The sequence below is a fragment of the Marmota marmota genome, unplaced genomic scaffold (genome assembly GCF_001458135.2).
Source record: "Marmota marmota marmota unplaced genomic scaffold, marMar, whole genome shotgun sequence".
Classification (NCBI taxonomy): domain Eukaryota; kingdom Metazoa; phylum Chordata; class Mammalia; order Rodentia; family Sciuridae; genus Marmota; species Marmota marmota.
The window spans coordinates 41070517-41086738 of record NW_025999932.1 but is presented as its reverse complement, the minus strand read 5'-3'; the positions used below and the strand labels follow the sequence as shown (position 1 = coordinate 41086738).

The following is a 16222-nucleotide window of genomic DNA, read 5'->3' as shown; positions in this document are numbered from 1 at the left end:
CTGTGTGCGTGAGGTGGGGCGGGAGGAGCGCGCGGGGGAGGGGAGTTGGAAGGGCTCCAGGGCGCTCCCGGGCCGGGGTGGGGCACAGCTGGGGAGGCGGGGCGTGGTGGCCCTACCCCGCGGGGCAGCCCCTGGAGGTGCTGAGCCTGGGTGGGGCCTAGATGACGTCTCAGGCTTCCGCCCCACGCCTAGCGCTGCTCACCGCTGGCACCTTCCCTTCTCTGCTCCCCCCTCCCTGGGAGCAAAAATGTCAGCTGATGTAGGGGGATTTCTGGTGCGGAGGGCTAGGACCTTGAATCTCGGCGGAGCTGTCTACGAGGTGGAGGGCGGGGCGCGCGGCCTGTCTGGCTTTTCAGATCTCCGAGAGCCTCAGAGAAGTTTTCAGCGGCTTTCCAGCTGGACTTATCCACGTTTTTGTGGGGGCAGAGCTGAGTCTGGTGGTGGGACCCGGACAGGCCGTCCACCTCAGCCCCCGGGGGAATTGAGGCGGGCGCGGGGCCTGGGGCTGAGGGACCTGGTGAGGAAGGAAGGTGTCATAGGCGTTTACACGGATTTTTTTCTCTCTTTCATTTGGCCCCAGATTTGAAAATTTTTCATCTATCTGTGGCGGACAGCTAAAGACATCTTTTCTGTCTTGCACCTGGGCTTTAAGACCTGGGCTTGAATTATGTGCTTTTGTTTGAGAAAAAGGGATATATTGTCACATTTAAGATGAAGTGTAAATTTTATATCCGGTGCCACAAAGTTACCAAACAAAAATAAGGAATTTCCCACTTGCCCACGTGTTACTTGAAGGACTTTAGACCCAGTTACTAAGTACAAAAATAACAACAATACAAACCCAAAACACACCTTTTTAGGTATGGTCTTTGTATATACCTGGATGAAACTTGAGGGCTTATTCCATTACCCCTCTATTTTTGTGCTCTACCGGTATTCCTGGCACTGGAATTTCCACAGAAATGGAATGATTGCGACTGTGAACAGATTAGATCCAGATTGTAGAAATTCTCATTCTGGTGAGTCAAAGAAGCAGGCAATTATTATACATTAATAATTTTTCATAAACGCAGACATTCATCAGAATAAGAGCAAGCCTGTAAAAGAACAGGACATAGGACAGTATTGGGATGATGAAGTCAAAGTGGCAGTCATCTAAGAAATGGGATCCTCACCCAGTATGGAGGCACATGTCTGTAATCCCAGCAGCTGGGGAGGCTAAGGGAGGAAGATCTTAGCAATTTAGCGACTTAGCAACTTTATGAGACCCTGTCTTAAAATAGAAAAAGAACTGGGATATAGCTCAGTGGTAAAGCACCTCTGAGATCAACACCCCCAATACCCTCCCCAATAAGATTATTCCAGGATTTTATTAGCTTTAACATTCACATTATTTAAAACATTCCCATTCACTTATACAGAGCCCTTAAACATTACTTTTTCCAGCTCTTTATCCAAATAAAAACATTTTTTTTTTCAAGATACATAAAAACAGTGAAAAAGTGTTGAAGAGACCAAGGCACCCTAAATTGAAATCTTGACTTTACTAGTTCTGTGACCTTGGGAAAGTCAGCTTCCCTTGAGTCCTAGTATAAAAGGGAGTTTTAAAAAATTGAGAAAATGAGAAAATGCCTAGTATCCTCAACAGGTGAGCAATAAATGTTGCTAGAAGTTCAACGCATAATTCTTCCCAAAATTTAACGCTTTTCAGAAATGTCCTGAAACTATTCCATTAATTCTATGGTATTTGAAAACATTTTGGGGACTTTGTTAATACATGTTATACTAAAGATGATCTATTTCATCCCAGTACTAATAATGGATTGCTGATCCCCTTGTTGATTGCAGATAGCTGATCAACTTGTAGCCTTATGATTTTCTATTTCAGGTTCATATTTGATAGTTCACAGCAATTTTGTGATTACACATTCTTAAAAAAAAAAGATCTCAGGAATCTGATTTGAGTTTTAGTATATTTTATACATATCATTCTGCAGTTTAGAAAATCTGTACTGTAGTTGAAAATGCCTATTTAGAACACCAGGAATACAACTGGTTGGGCTAAAATTAAGTACTAATTGTAAGTCACTGACAAAATGGCAAATATTAGGCCTTTATCTAAATTGAATATCTTTCATTTTCATATCATTAAAAATTGTTTTTTGACAACATTATTCCTTAACAATGATTTAAGCAGTGATTTCTAACAAAATCTATATCTGTCCTAAATTTTACAACTGATAATAACTTGGCATTTCTTGCATTTAAGGAGATTTTAAAGAGAATGTCTTCTGGCTTCTTCACACAAAGTCCTCATATGAGAAAATTACCCTAGAAGGACTCCTCATTTTATCCAGGATTGACTACAACGGTTTAAATACATAAGTGTTTATTTTCATGTAGAATAAATTCAAAAGTATAGTATCTCCATGGGCATCAGGAACCCAGACTTTTCCCTTCTTTTCCACTGTCCATATGGTATGTGTCAGATGCTGGAATTCCAGCCATCAAATTGTTCTTGCAGGCAGCCACAAGAGAGGAAGGACATAAGAGGTTTGTTCAAGTTGTGTGTCTCTTTTGAAGAGCTCTTCTAGGGGTCCCACTGAGAGCAATTTCATGGAGGCATGCAGTTGCAAGGAAGGCAAAAATTGTAGTCTTCTAACTCATTATCACTGGCTCATGGCTATACTAAGGAAAATCAGGATTTTTACATAAAGGAAGAACATGGGCAGCTGATAGTTCCTGCTGTGACCATAGTGCAAAGAGGTCTGGTTCTGATTCTCAGCTCATTTTTACTAAACTCCTAAGTGATTGATTTGTAAACCAGAATGCCACTAATTTATAATGAGAAATTTGTAGCTGTAGTAAGAAAGTAAGTTATCCAAAATGTGGTTCAATTAATATGGAATTAGGCAGAGGAGTTCAGGATGCAATATATAATTGTTTGCTTTTTTTTTTTAGTTCTTGCTAAAGCTTCACTTATTTATCTATCTATTTATTTATTTATATGCAGTGCTGAGAATCAAATCTAGTGCCTCACACTTGCTAGGCAAGTCGGCCACTGAGCCACAACCCCAGCCCTGCAATATATAATTGTGACAGAGGTGATTAGGAATGAACCAGCCAAACTGTTCTATTCCTAAGATGCAGTCTGAACCTTCTCATTCTGAGAGTGTGAATAAATTCTTACTGTTCTCTCTCTCTCTCTCTCTCTCTCTCTCTCTCTCTCTCAGGCTTTATGTCAACAAGTCATTACTTTAGTCAAGTTATAAGGTAGTTTTCTTCCTAGAAATGTTCTATATCTGTTCCAACCTAGCCACTAACCCCATGTGGCTATTGGGCACTTGAACCCTGGTTAATCTGACTATGGAAATGAATGTTTATTTTTGCTTAATTTTAATTAATTTAAATTTAGATACTCTTGTCTAATAGCTGTATTGGACAGCACAGCTATACTGTAAAATCTATGAAATCAGGGATTTTGTTCTGTTAACTACTTATAACTGAGTCAGGGTCTGACTCAAAAAATGTTTTCTAATAAGTGAAGTTTTCTTCATCTCTCTTAATTAGATTGAATCTAATTCCTTCTTTCCTTCTTAATTAATTGGATTTAGCTTATATCTAAAACCTAATCAGCGTGTTTTAAATTGAAGGTTGAGAAAACAATTTAGTGAGTAGCGAACAGTTTTATTGAAAAAAGAAATAGAATAGTGAGCATAGCTCTCTGAATCTCTTTTGGTTCTGAGAGTTGCCTCATTCATGAATCATTCTTTGCTAAAATTAACTGTTAAATTTAAAAAAAGAGAGAAATAGAAAAGAAAGTGAATCACATGAAAAGGTGAATCACAGTAAAGGTGAGTATTATGTCATTAAACTTTTGTTTAAATTTATGTATGTATGTACTAAATCCCAAATATATTTCTTCTTGTGAATCTAGGTCAGAAATTTTGACTTAGTCAGATTCTCTCTTTGAATGTATTGTTTGGCGGCATTAACTATTCTGTTTCAGCAGATGATTTAAAAAATGCCCCAGGATTTAGTAAATACTATTTTTTATTCTCTAGCCCAGTTGGACAAGGTTCACATTTTTGCCTATGTTAAAACATCATATGGTCTTGTTTTTATCTTGATACATTGTGGTCATAGAGTGGCCTTTGAGACTGATTTTTCTGGGAGATTGGTTATATTCAACAGAGGGGCACCAAGGTCTATGAGTGCCAGAACAACGTCTACTGCATTGAGACCTCACTGAGAATCTTCGATTCCTTTCTTATAAGCAAAAAACACCAAGTATCATAATGAATATAATTTTCTTAGTGTCTTTGATGAATATAAAATGGTCATTAGACTCTAAGATGCTCTTAAATTTGAATATTTCTTTTAACTTTGAAAAATATGAACTTTTCCTGGTTATACAGATAATAATACATATTTTAGAATGTATTTAAACTACAGAAAAACCACAGATAATTACTGTTAACATTTTAGTATTCTGTCTTAATATGTTTATAGGGCATCACATGGATGGTAAAGCAATTTCTCCATCAGATGACTTTTAAGCATTTGTTGGTTTTGTTTCATACTTGCTCTAAGAAAAGAGATTTATGAGCAGGCTAATTCCATGATCTGGTTGAGGCTATTTTTGGAAAATAGATTAGTTAAATAAGCCTTTTTATGTTAGTTTAAAAAAAAAAAAAACAATCTAGCCCAGTGTGGTGGCGCATGCCTGTAGTCCCACCAACCTAGGAGACTGAGGCAGGAGGATCACAAGTTCAAGGCTAGTCTCAGCAATTTAGTGAGGCCACTTAATGAGATCATCCTGTCTCAAAATAAGTAAACAAATAAAAGGGCCAGGGATATAGCTCAGTGGTAATGCTTCCCTGGGTTTAATCCCCAGTACTATCCTCCCAACCAAAATCTAATAGATGATTATTAAGCTAATCAGCCAGATGTTTAACCCATATCATTAACTATATTTTTTCTAGGTATTAGGGCTTGAACCTAGGGGGCTTTACATCAGAGCCACGCCTCCAGTCCTTTTTATTTTTTATTTTGAGATAATGTTTAATTAAGTTGGCCTTGAACTTGCCTCTTTTTCCTGTCTCTGCCTTCTGAGATGCTGGGATTACAGGCATGTACCACTGTAGCCAGCCATTAACTATTCTCCTGAAATGCTATTTTAAATTATTATAAACATTCTAGCAGTTGAATGTACTATAATTTCTTTTTATACATTTGAAAAAATTTCACTGCCAGGCATGGTGCTGCATACCTGTAATCCCCATTGCTCAGAAGTTTGAGGCAGGAAGTTGCCAGTTTGAGGCCAGCTTGAGCTATTCAACAAGATGCTTTCTCAAAATAAAATAAATAAATAAATAAAAAGGACTAGGGATATGACTTAGACTCTGTGTTCAGTCCCCAGTACTAAAATAAATAAATAAATACATAAATATTAGAAATATATAGACATTAAAGGAATCTTAATTTTTTTTTGGCACTGTTGAATCCAGGGGCCCTCTACCTCTGAGCCACATCCCAGACCTTTTATTTTTTTAATTTTGAGACAGGGTCTTACTAAGTTGCTTAGAGTCTTGTTAAGTTGCCAAAACTAGTTTTGAATTTGGGATCCTCCTGTCTCAGCCTCCTGAACTGCTGGGATTACTGGTGTGCACCATTGCACCTGATTACGAGTTGTTAAAAGTAAGCATTCACGTTTCCACCAACCATAATGAACAACTGCTAACACATTTAATATTTGCTTCAAGATTTCTTTCTTTCTTTTTTTTTTAATGGGTAATATTACGGCTAAAATTAAAACCTACTTTCTCTTTTCTTATCCACAAGTTCATTCACCTCCCCACACACCTCCATTCAAAAAAGACATCACCCATATTCATTGTTTAGCCATTAAGAAAGGAATCAACAGGGATTCCTTTTCGTAAAGGGGATCACCCAGAAGTTGCACAAATCATTTCTTGTATCTTATTGCCATTCCCTGTCCAGGCACAGTGGTGCAGACCTATAATTCCAGCAACTCAGGAGGCTGGTAACAGGAGGATCATAAATCCAAGGTTAGCCTCAACAATTTAGTAAGAGCCTGTTTCAAAATAAAAGGGAAAAAAAGCAGGGGATGCTGGGGATATAGTTCATTGGTAAATGCCCCTGGATTCAATTCCCAGTATCCCCCCCAATTTTTTTAAATAAATAAAAATCCATTCCCTGACAAAAGAAAACAAAACAACAACAAAATTATAATCTCTGGCCTCCTCTTGGAAAACCCTATTCTTTATTCCTTTTTTTTTTTTGTACCAGGGATTGAACAGTGGGGTGCTTAACCAATTGAGCCACATCCACAGCCCTTTTCATTTTTTATTTTAGTATCTCACTGAGTTGCTTAGGGCCTTGCCAAATTGCCAAGACTGGCTTTAAACTTGCAGTCCTCTGACCTCAGTCTCCTGAGCTGCTAGGATTGCAGGTGTACATCACTGGGCCCAGTAGAGAACCCTATTCTTCCTTTCCTTTCTTTCTTTCTTTTTCTGTGCTAGGGATCTAACCCAGAACCTGGAGCATACTAGGCAAGTGCTCTACCACTGAGCTATTCCTAGCCCTCCCATTATTCTTTTTTTCCTTCTTTCTTTGTAGCACTATTAACCAACTACTATTTCTATTATATTGTCTGTCTCCCCTCAAGGCAATGTAAGTGTTATGGAAGTAGAGATTGTATTTTTTTGTCACAGCTCTTTCCTCAGAACCTGGAACAGTGTCTATTATAACCACTAAATAACTGTTAAGTGAATGAACTTCAGACCAAGACTAATAATAAGTAAATAAGATTGGGTTACACCATATCCCAGCACAGTGACATTATGAGGTAGTCACACTTGAATAATCAGATTTTCCGAATTTCAAGCCTGGGAAAGTAGCTCAGGGGTCACATGCTTGCCTAGCATGCATGAGGCTCTGAGTTCAATTCCCATTACCGCCAAAAAGATTTTCCACATTCCTTTTTGACCTGTACCTTAGGTGTTTTTCAGTGCCATAGTCAAGAGCAAAAATGGAAGAACAGCAGCTATTGCCAGAAGATGTGTTTGGATGAGTTAACATAAAAGACACTGTGGGGAGCCACCCTGGAGCTATTTGAGCATCTTCACTTGGCCTTGGAGCCAAGGAGATTTTGGTTTGGCATTGCAAGCTATTTTGTGGCTCTTCCCTCTTAATGGATTGTGCAATGCGTGTGACCTCTGTCTTCAGTCAGCTAGGTCTCCTAGCTCTGGAGTTGGGTATGACCCATTGGGAACTGGACAGCCTACATCCTACCTTAATTGGCTAAGAACATTCCGTAGAAAGCCTTTAAAGTTCTCCCATATAAATAAAGCTCTCTTTTCAGCATGGAAGCTTGACCCTTAAGGTTAAAGCTGTCCTGCCCCTGCTCTTTAAAACTATTTTCTGTGTCGTGATTTTTCACTGTATTTTCTCAGCCAACCCACTCCACACAGGGGACCCAGCTTCTGTTGCCTGTACAGGCCGTAGGCAAGAAAAGACCCCTTTCATTTGAGTAGGAAAATTGCCCTAAGATATTTTATTAAGTCAAAAAAGCAAGTTGCAGAACAGTACAACCTGTACAACATTCATTTGATTAACACAGACACACAATACAAACCAACATATTACTATAGATGTATATATTTGCAAGATCATGCATGAATCTGGAAGGACATGCATCAACAGTGGCTGACTCTGGAAGGCATCCAGGCTCAGGAAGAGCAAGTGGACAAAGGGAACTTTAGTACTAATTGTATTGTCAGGATATTTACCCCAAGAATGTTTTCATATTTAGTTTCTAAAGCATTGTTTTCCTCATAGATATCAAACATCATAATGAAAGTAAAGCATGTGGAAGTGTAAATATTATGTATAGACAACTTAGAAGGAAAATGCTTTGAAGATACAAGAAGCACACACACACCTGAGAAGAGCTAAAGGAGTTCCATATTTAAGTCCTGAGGCTGACAGGCAGTGGCTTTTTTTGACAACTTCACATGCATGTTGTGTGTGTGTGTGTGTGTGTGTGTGTGTGTGTATGATTTTGATCTAAAAAATTGACCCATAAATTTCTTGCTACAAGGGCAACGAGTACTTCTTAGGAAGTAGTGAAGAAGGGGTGGATAAATGCTTGTCAACTTGCTGCAGGAAGAAGATAGCTTATCTTCTACTTTCCACTTTTTCAAATAAAGAGCACACTGGAGTGGGAATTAGAGATAACATAATTTGGAGAGTTTATGAATTTCTTTTTATTACTCTATGCCTTGGTTGAAAATTTAGTGGTAGCAGCTTTTAGAGTTCTATTTAGCCAGTATCCTTCAAATATTTGATGAATTGGTACAAACCAAAACTGTAAATAAGATAAGGTCAGGAGTAAGGATGGTGACAAACTAGGTATCACCAAGTTCTACACAATCAATAGAGATGGGCTCTAAATTAGGTTGGAAGCTTTTAGCTATCAAAGCAAAAGAAGGATTAAGCTATAAAATTCACCATAATTTCTGAGTTAAAAAAATATTCTAGGAAACATTCTTTGGTTTCTGAAAAGGAGATATACAAAGGTTTTCCCGGTGGCCCTCATCATATGATTATTTTCAACAAAATCTTTACAGAAGCCAGGCAAGGTGGTACATACCTCTAATTCCATTGATTTAGGAGAGGGTAAGACAGGGAGATTGAAAGTTTGAGGCCATTCCCCACAACTTACAAGAATGTGCTCTAAATAAATAAATAAAAAGGGCTGGGAAGGTAATTCAGTGGTAAGTGTCCCTGGGTTGTGTACCACCAAGAAACAAAAGCAACAAAGAGCCCTATAGAAAATTTAGTAGTGAGTTTCACATGGCTTATTTCTTATTTCCTTCAATGTAGGCCTAAATTTTAATTCTGTAAAAATAATTCTGCTGTTAGGCAGAACAAAGGCATCCTGCTTCACAGTTTTCTGAGGTCTGGATTGATCCAAAGATAAAATTATTTTATGATCTGGAACAGACAACATTATTCTAGTAGTTTACCACACATACTCTTTTCATTACACAGATGTCTGCTGGAGTGTCCTGTCTCCATGACACCTGAAGAAGGTTGGCATGCATCCTCATGATGTTTATATTCTCATGTCACTGGCAGTGGTGGGAAGGAAGGGAGCATTTCATTGTCATTGTTGTCATTTTTATCATCATCATCATCATCATCATTTTGGTACCAGGGATTGATCCCAGGGGTGCTTAACCACTGAGCCACATCCCCAGCCCTTTTAAAATAATTTTTTTTATTTAGAGACTGGGTCTTGCTAAGTTGCTTAAGGCCCCACTAAAGTGCTGAGTCTGACTTTGAACTTTCAGTCCTCCAGTCTCAGCCTCTCGAACTGCTGGATTAAAGGTGTATACCACTGTACCTGGTGGAAGAAAGCATTTTATTTCACAGCAGTGCAGCTTCAGATTAACTCTGGGTGACTCTGTTCTGAAAATGTTATCAGTCATTCACCATGACTTCTCAGAGTCTTACAACCTGTCACCAGACAAGAGATACCACCAGAAGGTCCCAAGGAGTTCCCAAAGGGGAACTCAACACAGGACAAGTGGGGTCCTTGACATACGTGATGAAAAAGAATTTCAGCCCACATCAGCAGAGGCACAGAGATTTATTTAGGAAAGCAAGAAATCCACTTTCAAGGGAGAATGCGGGCCATCGTGAGAGTAAGAGACAATTTTGGGGTTTTCAGGCTCTTTTCAAATGTTTGATGAATTGGTACAATTCATCAAATGGTGAAGAGTGGACATGGGAAGGTTCATAAGGATGACATCAGTCTGGTTGTCTCAGGATCCTTAGCCAATGTGGTTTCCATTATTGGATCCAGTAGATAATGATGGAAAGTACCTTAAATTATATTCTTAAAATATCAATCTATTGGTAGGCCTATTAACAGTGTACAAGTATCATAAGCGAGGGAATTTATGATGATTGAACCACTGATACACATCTTCAATCTTTTTTATTTTTTATTTTGAGACAGGGTCTTGCTAAATTGTCAAGGCTGGTCTCGGGTTTTCAATCCTCCTGCCTCCTGCCTCAGCCTCCCGTCCTTAGTCACTGGGATTATAGGTGTTTGCCACAGTGCCCAGCAGAGTATTTTTTTTTTTTTTATCCTTTACAGGATCTCTTTTTGAGCTGGGTGTGTTGGCACATGCCCATAATCCCAGCAGTTTGGGAGGCTGTGTCAGGAGGGTCATAAGTTCAGGCCAGCCTTGGCAAATTAGTGGGATCCTGTCTTGAAATAAAAAAGAGTTGAGGATGTAGCTAAGTAGTGAAGCACTCCCTGTGTTCAATCCCCAGTACGAAAAGAAAAAAAAAAAAAATAGGATTTCTTTGAAGTTAGAGAAATAGTTGGTGCCATACCTTAGGAAATTTTGCACTGGGCTGGGGGTATAGTTCTGTGGTAGAACACAGGCTTAACATATGACATGCTAACTTAAATTGGATTTGGATAAGAATACATGAAGGATGAAAGGGGAGTTCACAGGTACCCATTCCTGGGCTTTATGGTCATGGAGGAGGCCTAGGGTGACTATATCGCATATGGTGGCTGTGGTCGGGGAAGACAAATGCTTTTATTCTTGGAGCCAAATCCTCCCCAGGTGGCCCTGATCCTGCTTATTAACCATGAGTCTGGAGTGGGGAGAGAGTGGAGAGTGAGTAGGGGCCTGTTGCTGGGATCCGATATTTGTGGTTTCAGGTCAGATCTGCGATGCTGCTGATCCTTTTTTGACATCTGTTCGCATTTACTGTTGCTTAGATACTGTGTTAGTTTCCATTACTGGGACAAAACCTGAGATAATCACCTTATGGGGAGAAAAGGTTTATTTTGGCTCATATTTTTAGCATTTTCAGTCTGTGATCAGTTGGCCCCCTTGCTTTGGGGCCTGTGCTGAGGCAGCCCTCCATGGTGGGGGAACATGTGGGAGAGCACATCTGTGCCCCTCACGGTGGGGAAGCAAGAGAGAGAGGAAGAAAGGTTTGGGGCCTCACTATCCCCTTCACAGGCACCCCCCTCCCCAGGGAACAGAAGAACTCCCAGTAGGCCCTACCTCTTTCCAATAATGGCAAGCTGGGGGCTTGCAGTGGGTGGGGGTGGGGCAGTATTTAAGATCCAAACTATAGCAGAGAGCTTCCTACAAGGTATTTGACCTAGAGAGAGATTTTGAAAGTCTTGGTATTTCCAAAGCATTTTTTGGCCAAGGAGCTCAAATGACCAATATTCTTAGGGAACAAAAAGTACTACTTCCTTTCCCAGAAGCCTTATGAGGTTTAGGAACCAAGAATGGTAGCTACAGCAAATCCCATTAGGTGAATATTTCTTTGAGGGACTCTGGAATCTCAGAGTTAATAGGATCAAAAAATTTAAAGAGAAATTCTAATGGTTAGTTTTCATTTCCATGAGGTTATTTAATGAAAAATAGGCTAATTTATGCCTTAAAGTGATATTAGAGCCTATGGCTGAGCTCAGTGGCATACGCCTATCATCCCAACAGCTCTGGAGGCTGAGGCAGGAGGATCATGAGTTCAAAGCCAGCCTCAGCAAAAGCAAGGTACTAAGCAACTCAGTGAGACCCTGTTTAAAAAAAAAATACAAAATAGGGCTGGGGATGTGGCTCAGTGGCTGAGTGCCCCTGATTTCAATCCCTAGTACCCCCACCAAAAAAATGTTAAAAATAAAGTGATATTAGAGCCCATAGCTCAAAATTCATTAGTATGAAGGAAGAGATGGAGGCTATTTTATTTACTTTTTTAATCTCTGACCTCTGTTCTTCCCAGACTGTCATTAGTGAGGTTTTCTTCAATTCCCATCTTGGGCCCATTCATTGGGATTGAACTCAGCAGTCAGCAACCATGGGTATTCTTAGGTTCCATGGGGTAGACCTGTAGGTGCTAAGTCACTCCCAGACCAACGTGTTGGTGGTAGAGTCACCACAGTCCAGTCTCTCTTCCAGTCAAGAATAAGCAAGCTGATGAGTCAGGTCTAATTTAATTTCATGGATAATTAATGAGTAGAAAGGACTACAATTCCAGTTCTACATGTTGGTATGCATTCTTTAATTCTATCATAAGTATGGGATGGTTCCCTCAAGGAGCATCTGAGCAGTAGAAGGGACTTTTGATTCCTTATGCATTTTAGAAATTAAAGCATAAAAGCAAAGCAAATAAACAAGAGATTAAGAATAATATGCTTACAGAAAGTGCTTACATTATAAAGGTAGAGCCCAATAATTTCTCACAAACTGAATTCATGCAACCAGCATCCAGAATCCTGAGATTACTACTGGAACCTTAGGTGACCCCCTTTTTGCTCCTAAAAGGAGCTTTGAAAGGATATTTTACACATTTATCTGCTGTTAAGTGGGCTATGCTTAAATTTACCTGCATGCATGGATAGATGCTCTCTTTTAAAATTTATTTTGAGATAGACCCACACCTACTTATTAGTTTTATGCAAATGCATTAATGCCATTGATAATATGTGCTTTTCTGTATTAGTAGAACATTTTTTTTTCAGCTGGCTCCCTTCTACCTCTCCTCCATGCACACTAATCTCACTACTTTGCACATTTTTGTAATCACTCAGGACAAGGAATAGAACAGTTTGTGTCACCCCAGAAGCTGCCTCCTGTGCCCCATTCCACTAAGCATATGTCCTGTCTTTCTATATGAACCATACTCCCAGGGAAACCAAGGAAAATGCAGGAAATCAACTTTTAACAAAAGATGACCAATTAATAACTTTTATTTATTTTTTGGGATACAATGAACTTTATTGATGGTATGTGAACTAAGGCTCCCTAAGCCCCTCCCCTTCTCCAGGAGGTCTTGGATGGAAATTGGGATGACAGGAGATTCTGGTAGAGGGACTGCCCAGAAGCTGAAGGCCTCTCTCTTCTTCTTTGTTCTTGCTGGGGCAGGTGGTCAATGAGTCCTTCCACAAGTGGCTCTGACTCCTTGGAGGCCATGTAGACCATAAGGTCGGCCACCCTGTTGCTATAGCCAAATTCATTGTAATTCCAGAAAATGAGCTTGACAAAGTAGTCATCAAGGGCAATGCCAGCCCCAGCATCGAAGGTGGAAGAGTGGTATCACTGTTAAAGTCATAGGAGATAACCTGGTTCTCTGTGTAGCCCAGGATGCCCTGCAGGGGACCTTCTGATGCATGCTTCACCATCTTCTTGATGTCATCATATTTGGCAGCTTACTCCACCTTGACAGGTCAGATCCACATTGGGGGTGGACACATGGAAAGCCATGCCAGTGAGCTTCCCATTCGGTTCAGGCATGACCTTGCCCACAGCCTTGGCAGCGCCAGTGGATGCAGGGATGATATTCTGGGCAGCCCCAGGCCATCACAGTTTCTCAGAGGAGCCATCTGAGTGACAGTGATGGCATGGACTGTGGTCATGAGTCCTTCTACAATGCCAAAGTTGTCATGGATGACCTTGGCCAGAGGGAGGCTAGCAGTTGATACGGGAGGCATTGCTGATTATCTTGAGGGAATTGTCATGCTTCTTGTGGTTTATGCCCTTCACAAATATGGAAGCAGAAGGAGCAGAGGTGATGACTCTTTTGGCACTGCCCTTCAAATAAGCCCTGGTTTTCTCCATGTAGTGAAGACAACAGTGGACTCCACAACATATTCAGCACCAGCATCACCCCATTTGATACTGGTGGGATCTTGTTCCTGAAAGATGGAGACAGACTTTCCATTGATGACAAGCTTCCCATTCTTAGCCTTGACTGTGCTATTGAACTTACTTACCATGGGTGAAATCATACTGGAATAGGTAGACCATGTAGTTGAGGTCAATGAAGGGGTCATTGATGGTGACAATATCCACTTTGCCAGCGTTGAAAGCAGCCCTGGTGACCAGGGACCCAATAGGGCCAAATCTTTTCACCCCAACCTTCACCATCATGTCACAGATGCTGCTGACACCGCATAAGACAAGAAGATGAGGCTGTCTGTTGAATGGGGAGGAGCAGAGAGCCCCAATTAGTAACTTTAAAAATAAGAAATAGGAATTTAAAATTACCAATTATAAACTAAAACAAGAAATGGTAGAATTAGAATATCACCTTTTTGTGCCTTTCAATTAATTCTATCCCTCCTTTTCTATAAAATAAACTTGATTTGATAATAGTGATTGCTTTATTACATTTTAAATTGTCCTTATCAGCCAAATTGTATCCTTAGACATCATAGTTTGGTCTTATCTATTAAAAAAAAATGGGCTTTTCTTGATTTGCAGACATCCCTTCATTCCTTTGTTCTTTCTCCTCTGATTTATCAATTAAAGAATTCAAGCCAGGTGCAGTGGCACATACCTGAAATCCCAGCATTTCTGGAGGCTGAGGCAGGAGGATCGAATATTCAAAGACAGCAATTTAGTGAGGCTATAAGCAACTTAGTGAGACCCTGTCTCAAAATTTAAAAACAATTAAAAAATGTCTGGGGATGTGTCTCAGTGGTTAAGCACACTTGAGTTCAATCACTGGTATCCAAAAACAACAACAACAACAAAAAAGAGTCAATGAGTCAGGTCTATGGGCTGGGGATGTGGCTCAATCGGTAGTGCGCTTGCCTGGCATTCGTGCGGCCTGGGTTGGATCCTCAGCAACACATGCAAACAAAGATGTTGTGTCTGCCGAAAAATAAAAAAATAAATAAAAATAATTTAAAAAAATTAGTCAGGTCTAATTTCATTTCATGGATAATTAATGAGTGGAAAGGACTACAATTGCATTCTTTAATTCTATCATAAGTATTGGATGGTTCCCTCAAGGAGAATCTGAGCAGTAGAAGGGACTTTTGGTTCTTTATACATTTAAAAATTAAAGCATAATACCAAACAAAGCAAATAAATAGGAGATCAAGAATAATATGCTTATAGAAAGAATTTAGATGGTTTGACCTGTCTCTCTCACAATCTGGATCATTTGACCTGATACAATCTGGATCTGTGAGGTTCATGCTCTTCTGTCCTGTGTATTTCCTGCAAAGATCTGCTAAATTCAGTGGCTTGATGAGATTCAGGTTTAGTTCACAGGTAGGGTGAATTGTTTCATTGGGAGCTTGGGATGTTTACTTTTGCTCTTATTTATTTATTTATTCTAGAGCAATGGTAGGGCTGCTCTTACCACTGAGCTGCACCCCAATCCCTTCTTATTTTTTGAAAGAAGATTCTCATTAAATTGCCTGGGGCTGGAGAACATGCAATTCTCCAGCCTCAGCCTCCTGAGTCAATGGGATTACAGGCATATGCCATCTTGCCTGACTTATTTTTATACTTCTAATATCAGCAAATTACATTGTACAGGATTTTACCTCAATGCTTCTCTGTTGTTCATTATTGTGTGAAGTGCATTTTCCTGAATCTTTGAAAGAAGTGGGCTTTAACCCATTTTTCCGTTATTTTTGTTAGGTTTCAATACATAGCAGCTTTTGATCTGGGACTTCCTGGCTCTGCTTCCTTCCCTCACTTTTACCTGGACCTGCTGTTTCTTATGTCCCAATTTCTTCGCTTCACTGAGCTAGGCCATTCCAGTCTCTTCAATCCCACTGCAGACTCCTTACTTTGTTACATTTTGGAGTGGGCAAACCTCCTCAGGTTTCATGCTTTCCAGCAAATATTTGGGCATTTTACTGTTTTCAGGTCTTCAGTGCAATGGTTTGGATATAGTTTGTCCCTAACATAACTTATGTTGAGGCTTAGTCCCCAAAATAACAGTGTGAGGATGAGGCGAGACCTTTAAGATGTGTTTGGGTCACAAGGGATCTATCCTCTTGGATTAATGCTCTCATGGGAGTTAATTCTCACTCTTGAGGAACTAGATTAGTTACCAGGAGAGTGGATTGTGATACGATACAGTTGGCCACCCCTCATGTTTTGTCTCTTGCATGTGACTGCTTGCCCTTCCACTTTCAGCCATAGTCAAAGTAGTACAAGACCCTTGCCAGATGAGGCTGTTCCATTTTTGGACTTCCCAGCCTCCAGAACCATGAGCCAAAATAAATCTCTCTTTTTAAATGAATTATTTAGTCTCATAAAATGTACTTAAGACTGATAGACACCACTTGTTCCACTCTGCCTTTTCCTGCTCAGATACAAATCCCAGGTAGTCTGGGGCTTTCAGAAATTTG

The 16222-nt window shown here is 39.9% G+C and overlaps 1 protein-coding gene across 1 annotated transcript in view; it reads right to left on the bottom strand.

Annotated features, from left to right (window-relative positions):
* Tpt1 (tumor protein, translationally-controlled 1) overlaps nucleotides 1-13994 on the bottom strand; it is a 16949-nt gene extending 2955 nt beyond the window's left edge. The window contains 5 exon segments of the mRNA XM_015484309.2: nucleotides 13365-13423; nucleotides 13426-13537; nucleotides 13539-13687; nucleotides 13690-13837; nucleotides 13839-13994. Of these exon segments, the coding sequence (XP_015339795.2) occupies nucleotides 13365-13423; nucleotides 13426-13537; nucleotides 13539-13687; nucleotides 13690-13837; nucleotides 13839-13994 (624 nt within the window).
* Nucleotides 13995-16222: the final 2228 nt, after the last annotated feature.